Source organism: Trichosurus vulpecula, chromosome 2, assembly GCF_011100635.1.
Source record: "Trichosurus vulpecula isolate mTriVul1 chromosome 2, mTriVul1.pri, whole genome shotgun sequence".
NCBI classification, from domain to species: Eukaryota; Metazoa; Chordata; class Mammalia; order Diprotodontia; family Phalangeridae; genus Trichosurus; species Trichosurus vulpecula.
The window spans coordinates 16,580,007-16,599,896 of NC_050574.1; the positions used below are offsets into that span (position 1 = coordinate 16,580,007).

A 19,890-nucleotide genomic window follows, 5' to 3' on the forward strand; every position below is an offset into this window, starting at 1 on the left:
AAGGAATGAATGACAGAATATACAGGACTTCCAGGGGTCTCTCAGATCATACCCTATGGATATAAATCCAAGCAAGCAAGACAGACCTTGCCTTCAAGACACTTACCTTCTAATAGGGGAAGAGAGCAGATAAAGGGGATGGAGAGGTGGAAGGGGGTGGGAAGAGAAGGGGACCTGAAGGGGCATGGTTTGGGATGATGAGGAAGGGATGTGGAGGCACCGCTCCTACCAAGAGAAGAGAAACGCTCACTGGGGGCCCAGTGCAGACTCTGAGTTTGAGTTTGAGGAGGAGGAGGAGAGGGAGGATCCTGGCTCATAAAATTATAGGGTTGTGAAGCAGAAGGAGATAAAAAAGATGGAAGACCCAGGGGTACAAAAATATCTATAGAACTCCTTATGTAGTGGCAAAGTCTATAAATATTTATTAAGTACCTACTATGTGCCAGGCACTGTGTCCAGCACCAGGATACTATGAAAGATTAGAGACTGTCCCTGTCCTCAAGGGGTGTCTCCTATGAGGAACAGCAAAAATGCCTGAAGTCACTTGGGATGGATGCAGAGGAATGCCCCTGCCCCAAAAGGGAAATGTGGGCAGACTCTTAGGAACTGATGCAGATGGAGGAGAACAGAACCAGGAAGAATAATTCCTACAGTGAAAACAATATTGTCCAGACAAACAACTTTCAAAAACTTGGGGATTAAGACAAAGCCAGGACCTGTATGAACACAATTACAAAACACTTTTCACACAAATAAAGTCAGATCTAAATAAATGGAAAAACATCAGTTGCTCATGGTTAGGCTGAGCTAATATAATAAAAATGACAATTTTACCTAAATTAATTTCCTTATTCAGTGCCATACCAATCAAACTACCAAAAATTATTTTACAGAGCTAGATAAAATAATAACAAAATTCATCTGGAAGAACAAAAGGTCCAGAATATCAAGGGAATTAATGAAAAGAAATGCTAGGGAAGGTGGCCTAGCCATACCAGATATTAAACTGTATCATAAAGCAGCAATCATCAAAACTACTTGGTACTGGCAAAGAAATAGAGTGGTGGATCAGTGGAGTAGGTTAGGTACACAAGACGCAGTAGTCAATGACTATAGTCATCTACTGTTTGATAAACCAAAAGAGTCCAGCTTCTGGGTTAAGAATTCACTATTTCACAAAAAGTTCTGGGAAAACTGGAAAATAGTACAGCAGAAACCGAGCATAGACCTATATCTTATACCGTATACCAAAATAAAGTCAAAATGGGTTCACAACTTAGATATAAAGGCTGATACTATAAGCAATTTGGGAGAGCAAGGAATAGTTTACCCATCAGATTTATGGAGAAGGGAAGAATTTCTGACCAAACAAGAGATAGAGAGCATTATGAAATGCAAAATGGATAATTTTGATTATGTTAAATTGAAAAATTTTTGTGCAAACAAAACCAATGCAACCAAGATTAGGAGGGAAGCAGAAAATTGGGAAAGAATTTTTACAACCAGTGTCTCTGATAAAAGCCTCATCTCTAAAATATACAGGGAACTGAGTCAAATTTATAGGAATACAAGTCATTCTCCAATTGATAAATTTGTCAAAAGATATGAACAGGCAGTTTTCAGAGGAAGAAATTAGAGATATCTATACTCATATGAAAAAATGCTCTAAATCTCTATTGATAAGAGAAATGCAAATCAAAACAACTCTTAGGTACTATATGTCTCCTGTCAGATTGGCTAACATGACAAAACAGGAAAATGACAAATGCTGGAGAGGATATGGGAAAATAGGAACACTAATGCATTGTTGGTAGAGTTGTGAAATGATCCAACCATCTTGTAGAGGAATTTGGAACTATGCCCAAAGAGTTATAAAAATGTGCATACCCTTTGATCCAGCAATATCACTTCTAGGGCTGTATCCCAAAGAGATCACACAAGTGGGACATGGACCAGTAGGTACAAAAAATATTTATAGCAGCTCTTTTTATGGTGGCAAAGAACTGGAAATCAAGAGGATGCCCATCAACTGGAGAATGGCTAAACAAGTTGTGTTATATGAATGTAATGGAATACTATTGTGCTATAAGAAATGAAGAGCAGATGGACTTCAGAATAACCTGGAAAGACTTATATGAACTGATGGTGAGTGAGGGGAGCAGAACCAGGAGATCATTATACAAGATTACAGACACACGGTATCTATGATGACTAACTTTGATAGACTTGGCTCCTCTCAGCAACACAACGTTCTAAGACAGCTCCAAAAGACTCATCATGCTATGCACATCCAGAGAAAGAATTATGGAGTCTGAATGCAAATTGAGGCAGACTATTTGCTCTCTTTTTCCCCCCCTTTTCCCTCTTTCTTGTTTTTTTTTTCTTCTTTCTCATGATTTATTCCATTGATTATAATTCTTCTTTACAAATTGACTATCGTGCAAAAAAGTTTAATGTGAAGGTATATGTAGAACCTGTATTGGATTACATACTGTCTTGGGGGGAGGGAGAGGAGAGAGAGGGGGAGAAAATTTGGAAATCAAAAACTTGTGGAACTAAGAGTTGAACTAAGAATAAAAAATACATTAAAAAAAGAGAAAAACTTAGGGATTCTGATTAATGAGAGCAGAGATCATCTCTTGCTTCAATCAAAGGAATTTCCAGGCCGTGGAAACATGGCTATCTCCATTTCTTAGGTACATTTCTTAACATGTGCCATGGTTCAAGGCTGTGTTGAAGTATTCCGCCTGCACTGGGGACTTTCTGTAATCTTGGGACAACTTTGCTTCTTAATGCATCAATACCTTTATTAGAATTCATTTTCTCAATGGGGACACAGCCTCCAGGACTACTCTAAGTAAAAGAAAATAAAAACAAAAGAAATGGAAGGAATGAAAATAGGCGATAAGGAAACAAAGCTATTGCTCTTTGCAGACGATATGACGGTATACTTAGAGAATCAACTAAAAAACTACTTGAAATAATGAACGACTTTAGCAAAGTTGCAGAATATAAAATAAACCCACATAAATCACGGGCATTTCTATATATTACTAACAAAGCCCAGCAGCAAGAGATAGAAAGAGAAATTCCATTTAAAATAACTGTAGACAATATAAAATACTTGCATCTACCTGCCAAGACAAACCCAGGAACCATATGAACACAATTACAAAACACCTTTCACACAAATAAAGTCAGATCTAAATAACGGGAAAAATACCAGTAGCTCACGGGTAGGCCGAGCCTTTATAATAAAAATGATAATTCTACTTAATCTATTTACTTGTTCAGTGCCATACCAATCAAACTACCAGAAAATTATTTTAAAGAGCTAGAAAAAATAATAACAATTCATCTGGAAGAACAAAAGGTCAAGAATATCAACAAAATAGTGTGGCAGAAATTAGGCATTGACCAGCATCTTAACATTTTACCAAGGTAAGGTGAAAATGGGTGCATGATTTACACATAAAGGGTGAGACTATAGGCAAATTAGGAGAGCAAGGAATAGTTTACCTATCAGATCTATGGAGAAGGGAAGAATTTATGACCAACCAAGAGATAGATAACCTTAATAAATGCAAAATGGATAATTTTGATTAAATTAAACTAAAAAGGTTTTGCACAAACAAAGCTAATGCAACCAAGATTAGAAGGAAATCAGAAACAATTTTTATCTTCAGCGTCTCTGATAAAGGCTTCATTTATAAAATATATAGAGAACTGAGTCATATATACAAGTCATTCCCCAACTGATAAATGATCAAAGGATATGAACAGGCACGTAACTGAATGAAGTAATTAAGTTAATAAAGTAATTAAAGCTACCTATAGTCATATAAAATGCTCTAAATCACTCTTTCTTAGAAAAATGTAAATTAAAACAACTCTGAGGTACCACACCTATCAGATTGGCTAATATGACAAAAAAGGAAAATGATAAATGTTGGAGAAAATTTGGGAAAATTGAAATACTAATGCATTGTTGGTGGAGTTGTGAACTGATTCAACCATTCTGGAAAGCAACGTGGAACTGTGCCCAAAGGGCTATAAAAATGTGCATACCTTTTGATCTAGCAATACCACTACTAGGTCTATATCCCAAAGAGATCGTAAAAATGGGAAAAGGACCCAGATTTACAAAAATATTAATAGCAGTTCTTTTCGTGGTGGCAAAGAACTAGAAATTGAGGGGATGCCCATCAATTGGGGTATGGCTGAACAAATTGTGGTATATGAAGGAACATTATTGTGCTATAAGAAATGATGAGCGGGCAGATTTCAGAAAAACCTGGGAAGACTAGCATGAACTGAGGTTGAGTGAAATGAACAGAACTAGAAGAACATTGTACACAGTAATAGTAATACTGTGGGACCAACTTTGATAGACTTAGCTCTTCTCAGCAATACAATGATCTAAGACAATTCCAAAAGACTCATGATGGAAAAAGCTATGCACATCCAGAGAAAGAATTATGGAGTCTGCATGCAGATCAAAGCACACAATTTTCTTTTTTGTTTTTTTCTTTCTCATGGTTCTCCCCTTTTGTTCTGATTCTTCTTTCACAATATGACTAATGTGGAAATAAGTTTAATATGATTGTACATGTATAGCCTATGTCATATTGCTTGCTGTCTTGGGGATGGGAGAGCGGAGGGAGAGAGGAAAAAAACTGGAACTCAATGTCTTATAAAAGTGAATGTTCAAAACTATCTTTAAATGTAATTGGAAAAAAATAAAATATTAAGTGGGGGGAAGAAGACTTCAGCAACTCCACAGCAAATGTACTACCTGGAAAAAATAGAGAGTATGCATTTTTTTCTTCACTATTATACTCAGATTCATGAAACTCCATGTATATTGGTAATATAAAACATAATAGTCATAATCACAAATATAGAATTTTTAAAAAAACCCCAACCACCCCCAGCCCTAACTCACAAACCTTTTTTGGGGGGGTGGAGGTGAGGGGGAGTGTGAATGTTTCACTCCTTGATGAAGATGCCTGCATCTTACAGGTGTTCCTAGACTTCTTCTGACAATGTTTTTGAATAAAAAAGTTTCATCCACCAAGATGACCTTTTACCAATTTTTGTATCGTCTTGCTGATAACAACTGTATTTTCTTCATAGCAGTGATTAACAGCTGTTGTTCTTCCAACTTCTGGAATCCTGCCCAGCTTTTTGGACACACCTATAATATCCTCTCCAGCTGCCGGGTCCCTTTTATTTTCCGAGAATTAATTCAGCTACTTTGCAGCAAATCAGTTGCTTAGTTCTTATAATTTTATTTTTTTAACTTTCATTTGTGCTTCAGCAGAACTGATCCTATTTGGTTCTGAGTTTGAGTGGTCCTTGAAATACTTGAGTTTTCCACACCAACAGCCATTGCAATATCTCTGACAGTCATTGATGTATACTTTTTAAGAGCTAACAATGTTTGCATATTTCCTAGGAGTAGTATCTATTCTTAAAAACCATGGAATTAAAAACACAATTAAAATGTTGTTGGTTGTTCAGTTGCGTCTGACTCTTTATGACCCCATTTGGGGTTTCCTTGGGAAAGACACTGAACTGGTTTGCCATGTCCTTCTCCAGTTCATTTTATAGATGAGGAAACTGAGGCTAACAGAGTTAAGTGACTTGCCCAGAGTTATACAGCTACTAAGTGTCTGAGACCAGATCTGAACTCAGGTCTTCCTGACTCCAGGTCTGGTGCTTTATATGCTGTGCCACTTAGCAACTTGCTTGGGACAAGGTCTAGAATTAATTCAAGACGGGAAAATCAGTTCACTTGGTTTCATCTGGTCAAGGTCAGAAGCACTGAGTCATTCTAGTGTCAGTAAAAGCACACATCCATAAACTTTTTCTCAGGAAATGGAACCATGTCAAAATGGACTTACATTCTCAGCCTCTGGCTGGCTGGCCCATACAAGACCCTGCAATCATACTGGGAGATTTGGGGTTCCCAGAGAGGGAATATCATGTGACTATTGCTTCAGACTTGCAAGCTAGGTAAGTGTGTATGTGTGTGTGTGTGTGTGTGAGAGAGAGAGAGAGAGAGATACTCTTACGGCAGGGTATATGAAGTCCTGAGCCCCCACTGGTGTGCTCCCATTCATTGTGACTGTCTCCTCATCTCCAGGCTAGAAGTGTAGTGTTCATGCACAGGACGTGCCCAGCCCGCTACTGATCAACGTGGGTCCTTGGCCCTGCTCTTTTTCCAGCCTTGCCGGTTCGCCCTCCTCCGTTGGCTTGTCAGCCCTCCCCTCTCATTGAGGGACGACGCTGATTTTATCCCTTCTGGGGCGCAGAATTCATACCCAGGGCATGGGTTCATCCTTTCCCAGCAGCCCCAGCCTCCCCGACTGCAGGGGATTACCAGTGGGCACCACAGCTCCCAGCACATTAAACACAACAGTGACCGAAACCTTGCAGGTGTTCAACCTAAGAGTGCTTGAGTCATCCTGGTCCCTCCACAAGTCTTGGCCGCAAATGTGACGAAGGGCCACAAACGCGGGCAAGTGCTTCCGGGTGCGCATGCTCTCTTTGGACCTGCGGTGGCAAGAAGGGGGCTGAACTTCCCCACTTTCCGGCCCCGCCCACTGTTCCCAAAACGCCCGTACCTATTGGTTCAAGTGAGGGCCGAGAACAAATCCAGTGTGCACATGCGCACTACCAAAAGGGGAGCGGGTCAGGCAGGTACGCATGCGTCTTGGCTCCTACTGCCACAAATCCCGGCTGCCCCTGCGGTGAAAGGGAAGGTGGCCAACATGGCGGGCAGTGAGTATGGGTGTCAGCGGTTGGGAGGGATTCGGGGGTCCGAGCGCGGGGGGGTGTGGGGGGGTGGTCGGGGCGGCGCGCACAGCACCAGGGCAGGAAGTGGGGCCCGGTCGGAGGACGCGCTTGGGGCGGGGCGCTGTGTGGCCGCCACTGTAGAGGTCAAGATCACGGATGGCGGGGTCAGGGGTGGTGGAGGGGTGACGTCTAGCCCGGGCGGAGTTCAAAGGTCAGCGTGGACTTGCCCCTCCTCTCCCTTCCAGGACTGGGCCGGTTCCTGAAGGAGGCCTGGGCCAAGGAGCCAGTGCTGGCCGCGTCCTTCGCCGTCGGTACCCTGGGTGAGCCCCCGGCCCCGGGCTTGAGGAAGCCGAGGTCAAGCACAGTGCCCCGGCTTAGGGAGGGTCAGCCGGGGTCAAAGTCACAGTCGGGGAGGGGCGGTCACTGCCTCTGTGCCCCTTCCTCTGACCTGGGACTGGAATTCATCCCCCGGCCCCCCCCTCCCCCACACACACACCGGGAGATGGGGCACATCTCTGGTCTCCTGACAGCCCGGAGGGAAGCCCCTCGGAGGCAGGGACCCCAGGCCCTAATTCTGCTGCCCCTCTTCCAGCTCTGCTCGTGCCCCCCCTGAGCCCCTATACCAAGTACGCAGGCATGATCAACCGTGCGACCCCCTACAACTACCCCGGTGAGTGACCAGCCACGGTGGGGGGCAGGGGAGGGGAGGCCAGGGCACCTCCTTCCTTCTTCCCTATCCCTAGTTCCCCTTCGGGAGGAGGGTGAGGTGGGGGGAGGGGAGGAGACCAGTGAACCTCCTTCTCCCCTACCCCTAGTTCCCGTCCGAGATGATGGCAACATGCCCGACATCCCCAGCCACCCCCAGGATCCCCAGGGGCCTTCTCTCCAATGGCTGAAGAATCTGTGAATCCTCCACCTGCCCCCTGTCCCCCAATAAACATCCTGTCTTCTCCTGGAGTCTCTGCAAGGGCTGTATGGGAAGCAAAGCTTTATTGGGGGGTAAGGTCAAAGGGAGGGCTGCCCAAGCTGGGGTAGGAAAGCAGTTTGTCTGGGCCTCGGGCTACCCATCCCGGGGTGAGGGCCTCGTCCGGCTCAAAGCCAAAGTCATCCTCGACCTTGATCTGAAGGAAGAAAAGAAGGTGAGGCTGATTCCTAGGAAAATGAATTTTTGCTACCCTGCCCCCCATCTCTGTATGCTTACCTGGCTTGGGCCCAGCTCTGGGGTTAGCAAAACCCCACCTCGGCGTCCATCCCGAGGGGCCCTCCGCCTCTTTCTTCCACTGGGGCCTTCCCCAGGCGGGGAACTGCTGGGCTCAGGGGGTCGTCGAGGGGGAGGTGACAGGCTTTCCTTTTCTGGAGGCTCATTCTCTGTGTTTCCCGGGGTGGTGGCATCGGGGCCTTGGCTGCCCTCATCCTAGAGTGGGACCAAGGCAAGAACTGAGTGTTCACCCCTGCTGGGACCATGGCCTCCCCACCCCCTGGGGCCCAGGGTTCTGGCCCAAGGCCTCACCTCCAGCACAATAGTGAACTGGCTCTTCCGGTAGTCATCCCCGTAGGAATCCAGGACTCGCATGAGAAACCTGGGGACCGGGACAGGAGGAGCCTCATGAAATGGAGAAGCTGGAGCAGCCAGAATTTGAGTCTTGGTTTCCCCTCAAACCAGCCCCTCTCACCGTGTTCATGTTAATCAGTCTGATCTCTCAGTGTCTCTCCACCCAGATGCTATATATGACACATGCAGTCCTGCCTTTTTTCACCCCCCAAGTTCCCTTTTACAACCTCAGTCTTGCTGTGGCTGTTCATGGACCCACTCTTCTCTGAGGATGGAAACCTTAGGGTCTTCTCTGTGGCCCCTACAGTCAGTCTCCTGGTCTAACCTTCTCCTGAAACTTCTCCTGTGCCTTCATTACCAGCTCCATGGCCCAATCTCCAGTGCAGGGGTGGGGAACCTGCAGCCCTAAGGCCACATAGATTTGTTCTGTAAAATGTGGAGTCAGTCAAAAGGCCATATAAAGATTTAGAAGGCCACAGGTTCACCCCTGCTCCAGCAGGTTCTAGAATACTGGCCATGTTGATCTGGTTCCCCCAGCTGCCTTCCCTTCAGATGAATTTCCATCTACTTGGCATATAGCATCTCTCCCATTAGAATGTGCCCTTCTTGAGGGTAATGACTTTTGTCTTTATCCCCAGTGCTTAACACACTGACCAGCACATAGGAGGCGCTTAATGCTTGCTGACTGAGATAAGTACACACGAGGCAATTTGGAGGGAATGCTGAAACCAGAGGGAAGTGAGAAGTTTTAAGGGGCACATGAACTTTATCTAGAAGGAAGGTAAAGATTTGGGTGGGGAGAAAGAGAGTACTCCCAGACTGTCCTGAGGCAGGAGGAAAAGGGAGAGGGACATATGAGAGCACAGAGTGTTCCCAGGGCTTTGTCCTTAGGTCCCCACTGTACCCTGGTTCAATTTTCGACCTTACCTTCGCTCTTGCCTGAGCCTCCTTGTAATTCTCTGCACCTGGTGAAGTCTGTTCAAGACCCGCTCATTCACCTGAGGGAAACAGAAAAGATCAGACTAGGAAGGGTTCCTCTTCCCCACCTCCCCCATTTCCTTGGTCTTCCCTTTAAGTGTGACAGAGCATCCCACTACCATTTATAATAACGTTTTAGTCCCAGGAAATAGGCTCCAATAGGGGAATGTTAGAGTCATTTAGTCCAATGACCTCCTTTCACAAAGGGGAAATGGACCTCGGGATGTAATTTGGTCACAGTAGTGGAGTCACCCATCTGACCATCTCCGTGGGTCAGTGTAAGGCTTGGGGCCAGGGACCTGGGCAGTCACAGAAGGAGGTTTAGAATCACCCTTGGAGACACAGGATCTGGGAGGCAGGCTAGAGGCTGCTAAATGGAGTCTTTCACGGCCCAAGTACAGGATGGGAAAGACATGGCAGATCTGTTCATGCGGAGCTGTGAAAGGTCTGGAGGCAAACAGGAAGACTGCTCTCATCTCCCAAGTACTAGAAGGGATGGTTAGAGAGGAGGATTAGACCTCTGGAGGATGGACCCGGGCATGGCCTGGAAGTGCCTGGCGTCTAAAAGGAAGGGTTGGCAGCGGTCACCTCTGAGGATCCTGCCACCTTATACACAGATAGGTGGAGGAAAGTGCCCGCCCGTCCTGGGCGATGGGAGGGAAAGGGCCGGCCCGAGGTGTGCCAGCCGGGGCGGGTCGCACCTGCTCGATCTCCCGGCAGCGCCGGCCCAGCGCCTGGTATTTGCGGCGGCTGAGCTCTCGCTGGCGGCGCCGGCGGCCCCGGGCCGCCTCCTCCTCTTCCTCTCGCTCCCGGAGCCCCGGTCCACCCAGGGCTCCCCCGACGAACTCCACCTCCGTCTCCAGCTCGGACTCGAGGATGTGGCCGCCGAACAGCGGTGGCAGCGCTAGCTCCGAGCCCGGGGGCGCCGAGAACTCCTCGAAGCCCACGCCAGCCATGGCGCTGCTGGGGGAGCAAAGGGTTGGCTAGGGCATTGATTTCGGGGACCCAGTCCTTCCCATTTCCTTCCCCCAAACTCCCCCAGTCTTCTGCCCCCCTCCTCTGGGAGCCCCGGTGCTCCCTCCCCCCGCTTCTCCTCCCTTCCCTCTGGGGACCCCGTCAGGCCCTCTCCGGTGTCTTCTGTCCCCGTTCTTCTGTGGACCCCAGCGCTTCCCGCTCGGGCTTTCCTTTCCACTCCTCCCGGGACCCCGGCGCAAACTCCCTACAGCCCCAGTCTTGGCCAGAGAGGTCGTGGAGGACTACAACTCTCAGGAGGCTCCGAGGCAGCCGGCCCTTGCACAGCCCAGGCCTCTGCCCCGGCTTCTCCTGGGAGTTGCAGTTCTCCTCCGCTCCACTTTGCCTCAAGGTCCAAGGCTCTGAGTCCCCAGTCTCCCTGCGGGGATCCAACGAGCCAGAAGCCCGGGGATCCAGGTCGTCATCCCTCTCAGCGACTCCGACATCCAAGCCTTCCAACCTACCCGGCCTACAGATGGGCCAGAGGGCCCTGTGGCAGTCCCTCAGCTGCACTCAGACCCCCACGACTTGCTGGGCGCCGCCGCCGCCGATCTTTATTGGTTCTTTTGGGGAGCCAATCAGCACTTGCTAGTGTTGTCACAACTGCGCGTCCCCTCTGAGGGACTGGAGCATGCGCGAGGAGGAGCCGGGTGGGCGTGACGTCACTTTCCCGCGACGGCTGCTCCAGAGATCCCGCACCGGCTTGTGAGAAAGCAGTAAGTGAGCAGCGGTTGGGGTTGGGATTGGGGGTGGGAGGCGGCGGGGCCAGGGCGGCCTAGGCTCCCTCCCCTCCGGAAGCCTGCACTCGGGGGGCTCGATGCGTTCGCATCTAAATAAGTCGGAGTTGATTCTCAAAGCGCGCCGAGCGCAGGGGCAGATCCGGGCTGGCTGACGATGGGGGAGCGGGCCCTGTGCAAATGCCCGGAGGCGGGAGGCGGAGGGCCGAGGGGTGCGGACACTCTGCTGCCTTTTCTGGCACGGCCTCGGGGCCTTGTCCTGCCAACCAGGCTGGTGAGGGGAGCGGGGGACATCGAGGCAGGAAGCCTCCCCACTCCCCAGCAGTGGTCCGGGCCCAGGGTCTGAAGGGCCGCCCCCAGGACGTGCTTCCGAGGTAGAAACAAGAGGCCTCGGCCACAGCTTGGGAAAGGGGCAATGAGGGAAACTGAGGCAGGTTCCGACTTCGGCGACGGCGGGCTGCAAAGGCCTTGAACGGGAGGTTTAGAGGAGGAGCAGGTTGGGAAGAAAGACAGGACAGATGAGGACACTGAGGCCCAGGGATGTGAAGTGCCTTGCTCAGGGTCGCACAGACAGTAGATGGGGTAGCCAGGGTCCGAATCCAGCTCATGGACTCCAGACCTGCCTCTTTCCTCTAAGGCACTTCGAAGGAAGCTGGGGGTTTTGTGGTGGAAGTGGGGAGATGACCCCGGGGCACTGGGGCAGTGGAGAGGTGGAGGCTACAGCCTCGTCTCATTGGGATCCTCACAGCCCCATTTTACAGAAGAGGAAACTGAGGCTGACTTGGGATTTGACCCAGGGCCACATAGCTTAGCCTGAAGCAGGATTTGAATGTAGGTTTTCTGAACTTCCAAGTCTAGTGGGCTGTCACCATGTCACTCGGCAGTCTAGAGGGCTACCCACTATTCCACTCGGCAGTCTAGAGGTCTGTCACTGTGCCACTTGGCAGTCTAGAGGGCTATCACCGTGCCACTCGGCAGTCTAGAGGGCTATCATTGTGCCACTCGGAAGCCTAGAGTGAGGTGGCAGGACTTGGGAGTCCTAGAGATGAGAACAGAGATGGGAGCTGAGTGGATCACTGAGAGAGATCTAGAGAGAAGAGAAAGGGCGCAAAGAGCCTTGGTACTGCTTGGGAGAGAGAAGAATGGTGCAGAAGCCTAGAGGAAGTATGTTTTGAACTCTGCTGTGGGGAATGTGATAGGGGGTGAGTCAGAGATAAAAACACCAGCATTCAGCTGAGGTGATCTGTTGAGATCAAGACAATCAATTTGTGGCAAAGCAGTGCGACTCCTGTGGCATTGAGCACTGTGTGAGGGACAGCAGAAGAAGCAGATGGGTTATGGGTCTGATGGCTGAGGTGTGGCCAGATGTGAGAGGGGGGAGGCATTCAGGATGGAGGACAACAAGCCGTTCTAGGGTCCTGGCTGAGAAGAAGAAGGCAGGGGTGATGTCATAGAAGAACAGGGAGAGGCAAAGGGACTTTTCTTCTGCAGGAGGACAAAGAATAAGGGTGGAGGAGGGAGGCAGAGGGAGAGATGGAAGGATCAGAGCGGGAACCCTGGGGGAGAGAACTCCAGAGTTCAGAATCAGGGAGACAAGGCCAGTGATTGCAGATGAGGGGACTTGCTTGGCTGTCATTGGTGCCCGAGGTCAAGATGGGGTTTAGGTTGATGTGAGAACTAAGAATGTTTGAACAGACTCAGCATGTGTAGTCAAGTCCTCGGGTTGGCATGGGAGCCAGGTACTGGAAGTCTTCAGAAAGGAGGAAGTGACCTGGGGCCTGCTGGGTAGATGAGATCAGAACAGGGGGATGGAGCCTGAGCTCCCTCAAGGAGAGAGGCTGCTGAGTGCAGCAGCAGAGGGAGGGGCTGGAAGTGGGTCCTTCCTTCTGGTCCAGCGAGTGTGTGTGAGGTGGGAAAGAAGGGATAGAGGCCGATAGAGACAATGCAGCCTGCTTTTTTGTATGGAAGAGGAAGGAAGGGTGTGTGAGAGGGCTGAGAGGGGAAGAGGGGTCTGCCTGAGCAGAATGAATCCCAGCCATAAGGGGAGAAGCCCAGGGACCTCCTGGCATCTGGACGCTCTGCTGTCCAAGGTCCTGGGATGCTGGAGAGCACACCTAGTGACCAGGCCCCTGGGGCCTGGCTGAACCGACCTTTGAACACAATCAGGAGCTCTCAGTTCTTGGGCCTTATCCTGAGATGGTGAAGGCCGACCCCTGCCCAAAAGATTTGGAAGCCGTAGGTGAGCGGCCTGGCTGCTCAGCCGTCAGTCATTCAGATGGTGACGTGAGGCCAGGTGGGGGTAGCTGCTCCAGATAGTAGTAGGCCCAGCCCTGTGCTGCCCTCCCCAGGCTTTGCTCAGGTCTGTCTGCAGTCCCCTGGTCCCTCATCTGTTCCTGCCTGGGGACCATGGGTCCTTTGGCCCGTTGGCCCCTTATGCTCTGCCTCCAGACTCACCTTCCCCTTGACCTCCTCCCACATTTGCTGCTCCGACCCATGTCTGCCATTTACTCTCCCTCTCTTTGTTCTTCCACATAGCTGTCTCTCTCTCTGTCAACGTATTGCTTTTTCTTTCCATGTTTTCATGTCTTTGCTACAGGACTCATCTGTATCTCTGCCTGCCTACAGAATGTCCCCCTCCCCCCCCACCTTTGACTTGGCATGGACCTTGAGCATTTGGTCACTTCTTTTCTCTCTCTCTGTGCTTGTCTCTGCCTTTCTGCCTGTCCACCCCTTTATCTCTGCCTCTGAGGTCTGTCTGTCTCTTTGGGCACACCTTCCTGTGTCCATTTTGGCGCTGGCATCTCTCTCGGTGCCCGTGTCCCTTGGGGTGCCCTGTTGGCCGCGCAGCCTCTGTGGCAGGGGAGCCTGGCTACTGGTAGGAGTCCAGTGAGATGACTGGCCTTGAGTTCTGGCTCTGCCTCTTACTCCATGTGTGACCTTGGGCAAGTCTCTTCCCTTGGCCCTGTAAACATGAGGCTGTTGAACCCCATCTCCAGGCTCTTCTCAGCTCTGATTTTCACTCTCTCCATGTCTTCTTAGGCTCCCCTTCATTGTTTCTGCCTCTAGATGCCAGATTCTATTGGCCTCCTTCACTCTCCTCCCTCCCATTAGCACACACACTCGTGCCCGCTTCTCCTGGCCCTTTGTTACTGTCTAGTCCATCGACCCCAGGCTAGAAAGCCTCATCCCATGGCCTGTCCTTTGCAAGGGTCTGCCCTTGCTCCATCGTGTCACCAAGGCCTAGCCCTTGGGCCTGGCCTCCTCTTCCTCATGGCATGCGAGCACAGACTCTGACTAGCAGCTCTGCTGCTCAATGCCTGTGGGTCTCTTTTATAAAATTGGGGGGTTGGAGAAGGTGACCTTGGGGACTCTTTAGGCTCTGACTTTCTTTGATTCCGTGACTGACTCCTGGGGGTGGGAATATCCTAGGCCCCAGAATGTCGCTTGCAGATGAACTCCTGGCCGACCTGGAGGAGGCGGCCGAGGAGGAAGAAGGTGGGAGCTTTGGAGAAGAGGAGGAGGAACCTCCCATTGAAGATGTCCAGGAGGAGATGCAGCTGGACCTCTCGGGGGACTCCGTGAAGAGCATCGCGAAGCTATGGGACAGTAAGATGGTAAGTGGGGGGCACAAGCAGAGGGGGGACATGGGGCCCCAGCCAGGGGCTCTGACCTGAACCTTCTCTCCTTCTAGTTTGCTGAGATCATGGTGAAGATTGAGGAGTATGTCAGCAAACAGGCCAAGGCTTCTGAAGGTACCCCTTCCCTCCCTTTAGGTTACCTGGCCTGCAAGGCCATGGAGCATAAGGCAAAAAGCATGGGATTTGGAATCCAAGGACCTGGGTTCAAATTCTGCTCCCAGCACGTGCTCCCTAGGTGACCTTAGACAAGCCATTTCTCCTTTTGGGGCTTTTTCTTTGGCTCTTTTGTGAAATGAGGCTGTTAGACTCTGACAGCCTGTGGGGTCCCTCCCAGCTCTAATGCCAAGTTACACTGCAGAACCATTTTGGGACCCCAGGGAAGGGCAGCCAGAAGCCTGGGGATTGGCTCCCAAATTCCGCTGCCCCCAGGGACACCGAGAGGCCATATCTGTAGCTGGAAGCCTTTGGGCCAGGCCCTTCATTTCCCAGAGGAGAAACCTGAGGGAAGCCTACAAAGGTGGGGGAGGCTTCTCTTCTTCACTTAGGGGACCTCCCATTTCCCCACCTCCCCAGTGGGGAAAGGGAAGAAAAAGAAAGCCCTTGGAAGCACTGTGTGGATTGGAGCCGGGTGAGCCTGAGGCCATCCCCTTGGCAGAGAGTGGGGCCTGCTCATTCCATTGATCAGAGACCACGAGGCTTTCCAGGGCTGTGGTTATCGTCCTTTTTCTCCTGGTGCTCCTTCAGTCTGAGTCAGTGCCTACAAGTGGGACATTCCCTGGCTTCACGATTTCCCCTCTGCCTGTGGTGGGCCGGGCTGGCAGGACGCCCACTGACCGGTCTCTCTCCACAGTGACAGGGCCAGTCGAGGCAGCCCCTGAGTACCGGGTCATCGTGGATGCCAACAACCTCACTGTGGAGATTGAGAATGAGCTGAGTGAGTTAGTGAGCAGGGGTGGGGGCAGGGCAGAGGGGGCAGGGTGGAGGGGACTCCCGGAGGGAGCCACCAACTGCTGTCTCCCCTCTCTGAAGATATCATTCACAAGTTTATCCGGGACAAGTACTCCAAGCGCTTCCCAGAACTTGAGTCTTTGGTCCCGAATGCTTTGGATTATATCAGGACTGTCAAGGTGAGTAGGCCAGGGAGCCTCCCAGGGAGGGAAGGAGGATGTGGGTGGGTGGGTGTGTGTGTGTGGTGTGTCTGTTTGTATGTGTACATGCGTGGGCGGCAGGAGAGAGGAGGGAACATTGCCACTGTCTGAGGGAGGGGGAAGTGGGGAGACACAGGCTTGTCCTAAGGGGTGCCCAGGTTGAGGGAGGCAATGAGGAGTGGTCTATTTCTAAGACCTTCGTCTGAGAGGGCTTAGGTGGGCTGGGCATCAGGAGGGGCTTGGACCCTGAGGGCTGGCCTAGATGGACCAGCCTGTCCCCAGACCCTTGAAATCTCCCTTCTTTGCCCCTTAGGAACTTGGAAACAGCCTGGACAAGTGTAAGAACAATGAGACCTTGCAACAGATCCTGACCAACGCCACTATCATGGTGGTCAGCGTGACAGCCTCGACTACCCAGGGGTATGTGTGTGGGGCTAGGGCTGCCTTCTCCTTCCCCGGCCACGTCACCACCTTCTTTCTGCCTCAGCTTCTTTAAATGTAAGCAGGGGATGGTCATACTGTTTCCTGCCTCCCTTCCAGAGCCATTGGGAGAGAATGATCCTGTCCATGTTTCAGATGGACAGACCCTGAGGGCAGTTTCAGGTCTGTCTGCAGGCTGAGGGGGCTGAGGTGTTTCCGCCTGGCCCTGTGTGGCCTATCCCAGGCATCCCTAGAGGACTGGCAAGGACCTTGTGCAGTGGAGGCCCTCCCAGGCCACCACCCACCCTGGCCCCCTGGCCCCTAGGAGGCTCTCCTGGCCACTGCCTGCCCCTGGCCCCCTAGGAGGCTCTCCCAGGCTGCTGCTCGCCCCTAGCTAACAAATATCAGTCAGGGTCAGAGTTGGAAGGCAGGACCTTGACTCTCAATGCTCCCGTGGATGCTGGGTGGGGCTCAGCCTGGGGGCAGGAGCCCTGACACCCTGGCTCTCTAGGCAGCAGCTGTCTGAGGAGGAGCTGGAGCGACTAGAGGAGGCCTGCGACATGGCCCTGGAGCTGAATGCTTCCAAGCATCGCATCTATGAGTATGTGGAGTCCCGCATGTCCTTCATCGCCCCCAACCTCTCCCTCATCATCGGTGCCTCGGCCGCTGCCAAGATCATGGGTGAGGCCTGGGGACCCCCAGGGAGATGGTGCCCAGTCTGGGTGGGGTGGGGGGAGACCAAGAGGAGACTGTGGGGACAGGAGTGTTGTGATGTGACAGGGCAGGCCCTGCCTCCCCTGATCGCCTCCTTGGCCTGGCCCAGGTGTGGCTGGTGGCCTGACCAACCTCTCCAAGATGCCGGCCTGCAACATCATGCTGCTTGGGGCCCAGCGCAAGACCCTGTCGGGCTTCTCGTCCACCTCCGTGCTCCCACACACAGGTTACATCTACCACAGCGACATTGTGCAGTCGCTCCCCCCGGTGAGCCCTTCTCCTCTGTCCTGAGTGTCCAGGCCATCAGCGTGCGTGTGTGTGCGTGTAGCATACTAGATAGTCCTGGGAGGCAGCTGCTTTTATGGATGGGAATTGTAGTGACAGACCCTCTGCCTTTCCATCCATCATTTGCCAGTTCTCACCACCTCCCACCTACACTCACACCTCTTTGCTCCTGCATTCTGGCAGGCCTAGGTGCTCTTGGGCAAGCCCCTTCTCCTCTCCGGGCCTCAGTCTTATCGTCTGTACAGTGGGGCCAGGAGGTTGGTCAGATTTCGATGCTTTGTGGTTCTGGGGTTTTTCAGGCCTGGGTCTTAGCTGTTCTGTGTCCTGGCCATTGGGTGGTTAGTCTGCCGAAGCCTGGGGTCGACCCCTGGTCAGAAGAAAGCTTTGGAATGCACCAAAATCAAATCCTCAGGATTCTAGAGGAATCTATATGAGATACAGGTTCCCAGGGAAACACCCAATAGGCCACTCCCACGACTAGGGGTCAGCTCACTGCTCTTGAAGCTCTGCTCTGGAAAGGCCAGGCAGGGGTGGGGGTGACTGGACCCCATGACGCAGGGCATCCTGCTCACCTCAGGATCTGCGGCGGAAGGCAGCTCGCCTGGTGGCCGCCAAGTGCACCCTGGCTGCAAGAGTGGACAGCTTCCATGAGAGCCCCGAGGGGAAGGTACGAAGTCCAGGGAGGATCGCCTCTGTTCCCTTTTGCTGTGGGGGAACCCAGGAGCCTTGGGATTGGGGGGTGGGGTGCCATCCTGCCTGTGTGGTGGGTGGGTGAGGGCAGACACTGTCCCTTCTGCTGCTGTGGGTAGTGAGCTCCTGGAGGCTCAGGGTTTACTGATAACACAATGGGAAACCGAGGCCTAGGCTGGGGACAGGGTCCCTGTGTGTGGCCCAGAGCCCTTCCCAGGGCCTGCATGGGCCCTCCTTCGGCATCACGTCCCTCTCCCCAGGTGGGCTATGACCTCAAGGACGAAATTGAGCGGAAATTTGACAAATGGCAGGAGCCCCCCCCTGTGAAGCAGGTGAAGCCGCTGCCCGCCCCCCTCGATGGGCAGAGGAAGAAGCGTGGTGGCCGCAGGTGAGGACCAGCCTTGCTCCCAGGGCTCACCTCGGGGGGCACTCGGTGGCTAACTGATCTCCCTCCCTTCATCCCTCCCCCCATCTGCCCCTTCCCCAGGTACCGAAAGATGAAGGAGCGTTTGGGGCTGACTGAGATTCGCAAACAGGCCAACCGTATGAGCTTTGGGGAGGTGAGACACTCCTCTAGCCCCTGGCTTCCCCCTCCAGTGGGCTGGGCCTTCTTTGGGGGTGTGTGTGAGACCTTCCCAGGTTCCTGGCCCCCCCCCCCCCACTGTGGCCTGGGCTCTCTTTGCGGGGGTTGAGGCCTCCCTTGGCCCCTGGCTGCCTCCCCCAGTGGGCTGGGCTCTCATGGCTCTTGTCCATCTCCCTAGATTGAAGAGGACGCTTACCAGGAGGACTTGGGCTTCAGCCTGGGTCACCTGGGCAAGTCGGGCAGCGGGCGTGTGCGCCAGACCCAAGTCAACGAGGCTACGAAGGCCAGGATCTCCAAGACTCTGCAGGTGCCGGGGGAGGCTGGGCTGTGGGCAGGGGGTACCAGCATGGCAGATGAGGGGCCCGGGTTCCAGGTTGTGCTCTTGCACCCACAGCGGACTCTGCAGAAGCAGAGCGTGGTCTACGGTGGCAAGTCTACCATTCGAGACCGGTCCTCAGGGACAGCGTCCAGCGTGGCCTTCACACCCCTGCAGGTACTGCCTCAGAGCAGCTGGGGGGTGGGGGTCTGCCCCCTCAATGTGTGTGTAGGGGGGCTGGGGGAGGGCTGGCTGGAGGGAGAGACACAGCCCCCCCAGCTCCCTCAGCGCCCCTTCCACCCCCTCTGCAGGGCCTGGAGATCGTGAACCCGCAGGCGGCCGAGAAGAAGGTGGCCGAGGCCAACCAGAAGTACTTCTCCAGTATGGCTGAGTTCCTCAAGGTCAAGGGGGAGAAGAGTGGGGTGCTGTCCACGTGATGGGGCGGCCCAAGGCCAATGCCCCTTTTAGTTTCCTCTTGTAATTTTTAAAGAAAAAGTTAAAAACCAAATAAAAACGTTTAATAAAGGGGCTGGGGTCTTGTGTGTGTGGGGAAGTGATGGCATCCTCTTCTCTGGCCTCAGTTTCCCTCCTCCTGATAGCAGGAGGGTCCATTTTACAGAGGGAGAAGCCTCGGCCCTTGGACCAATCGGGTCTTTCTCCTGCCAGGCCCGCCCCCTCATTGGTGGCTCACGGAGGAGTGGCGGCTGCGGCAGCCAACCGCGCGGCGGCTACTCTAGTCTGTCTCTGTCTCTCTGTCTCTCTGTCTCTCTCCCCCCCCCCCCCCGGGACCCGCCCTCTACCCGTTGTCTAATGGGCGCAGAGCCCTGGCTCCTGCCTCGATCACGGCCGCGAGGGCTCCGGGCTGCGGACCGAGGCCCTAAGAGAGGCCGGGCCTTCTCTACTGAGGAGGGAGGGAGGGAGAATCGGGCCCCGAGGGGAGTCCAGACAAAACCGCTCGCTCTGACCCCGCCTCTCGGCCAATACCGGAGCGTAGGATGCCGACGCCCGCCACTGAAC

At 52.4% G+C, this 19,890-nt stretch overlaps 3 protein-coding genes across 4 annotated transcripts; 2 read left to right on the forward strand and 1 right to left on the reverse strand.

The window, feature by feature from the left end:
- The first annotated feature begins 6,689 nt into the window (after positions 1–6,689).
- On the forward strand, positions 6,690–7,758 carry NDUFA3 (NADH:ubiquinone oxidoreductase subunit A3). Its single transcript, XM_036745324.1, has 4 exons — positions 6,690–6,786; positions 7,047–7,121; positions 7,394–7,471; positions 7,617–7,758. Exons 1-4 carry the CDS (start codon positions 6,777–6,779, stop codon positions 7,706–7,708), a joined length of 255 nt encoding a protein of 84 aa, XP_036601219.1. The 5' UTR covers positions 6,690–6,776; the 3' UTR covers positions 7,709–7,758.
- Positions 7,752–10,901, reverse strand: TFPT (TCF3 fusion partner). Of its 2 annotated transcripts, none has more exons than XM_036745322.1 (6): positions 10,807–10,901; positions 10,033–10,294; positions 9,281–9,351; positions 8,312–8,381; positions 8,003–8,215; positions 7,752–7,922 (listed from the first exon to the last, which is right to left on the reverse strand). In XM_036745322.1, the coding sequence occupies exons 2-6, from the start codon at positions 10,285–10,287 to the stop codon at positions 7,791–7,793; spliced, it is 741 nt and encodes a 246-aa protein (XP_036601217.1). In that variant the 5' UTR covers positions 10,288–10,294; positions 10,807–10,901; the 3' UTR covers positions 7,752–7,790. The 2 variants fall into 2 exon arrangements, with proteins under 2 accessions (XP_036601217.1, XP_036601218.1); XM_036745323.1 differs by having other exon boundaries at positions 10,033–10,291; positions 10,807–10,880.
- Positions 10,902–10,968: 67 nt separating this feature from the next.
- Positions 10,969–19,401, forward strand: PRPF31 (pre-mRNA processing factor 31). Its single transcript, XM_036742616.1, has 14 exons — positions 10,969–11,058; positions 14,509–14,693; positions 14,771–14,831; positions 15,568–15,651; positions 15,747–15,844; positions 16,179–16,285; positions 16,797–16,966; positions 17,109–17,266; positions 17,862–17,951; positions 18,235–18,362; positions 18,462–18,534; positions 18,736–18,864; positions 18,952–19,050; positions 19,185–19,401. Exons 2-14 carry the CDS (start codon positions 14,517–14,519, stop codon positions 19,308–19,310), a joined length of 1,500 nt encoding a protein of 499 aa, XP_036598511.1. The 5' UTR covers positions 10,969–11,058; positions 14,509–14,516; the 3' UTR covers positions 19,311–19,401.
- The last annotated feature ends 489 nt before the right edge of the window (positions 19,402–19,890 follow it).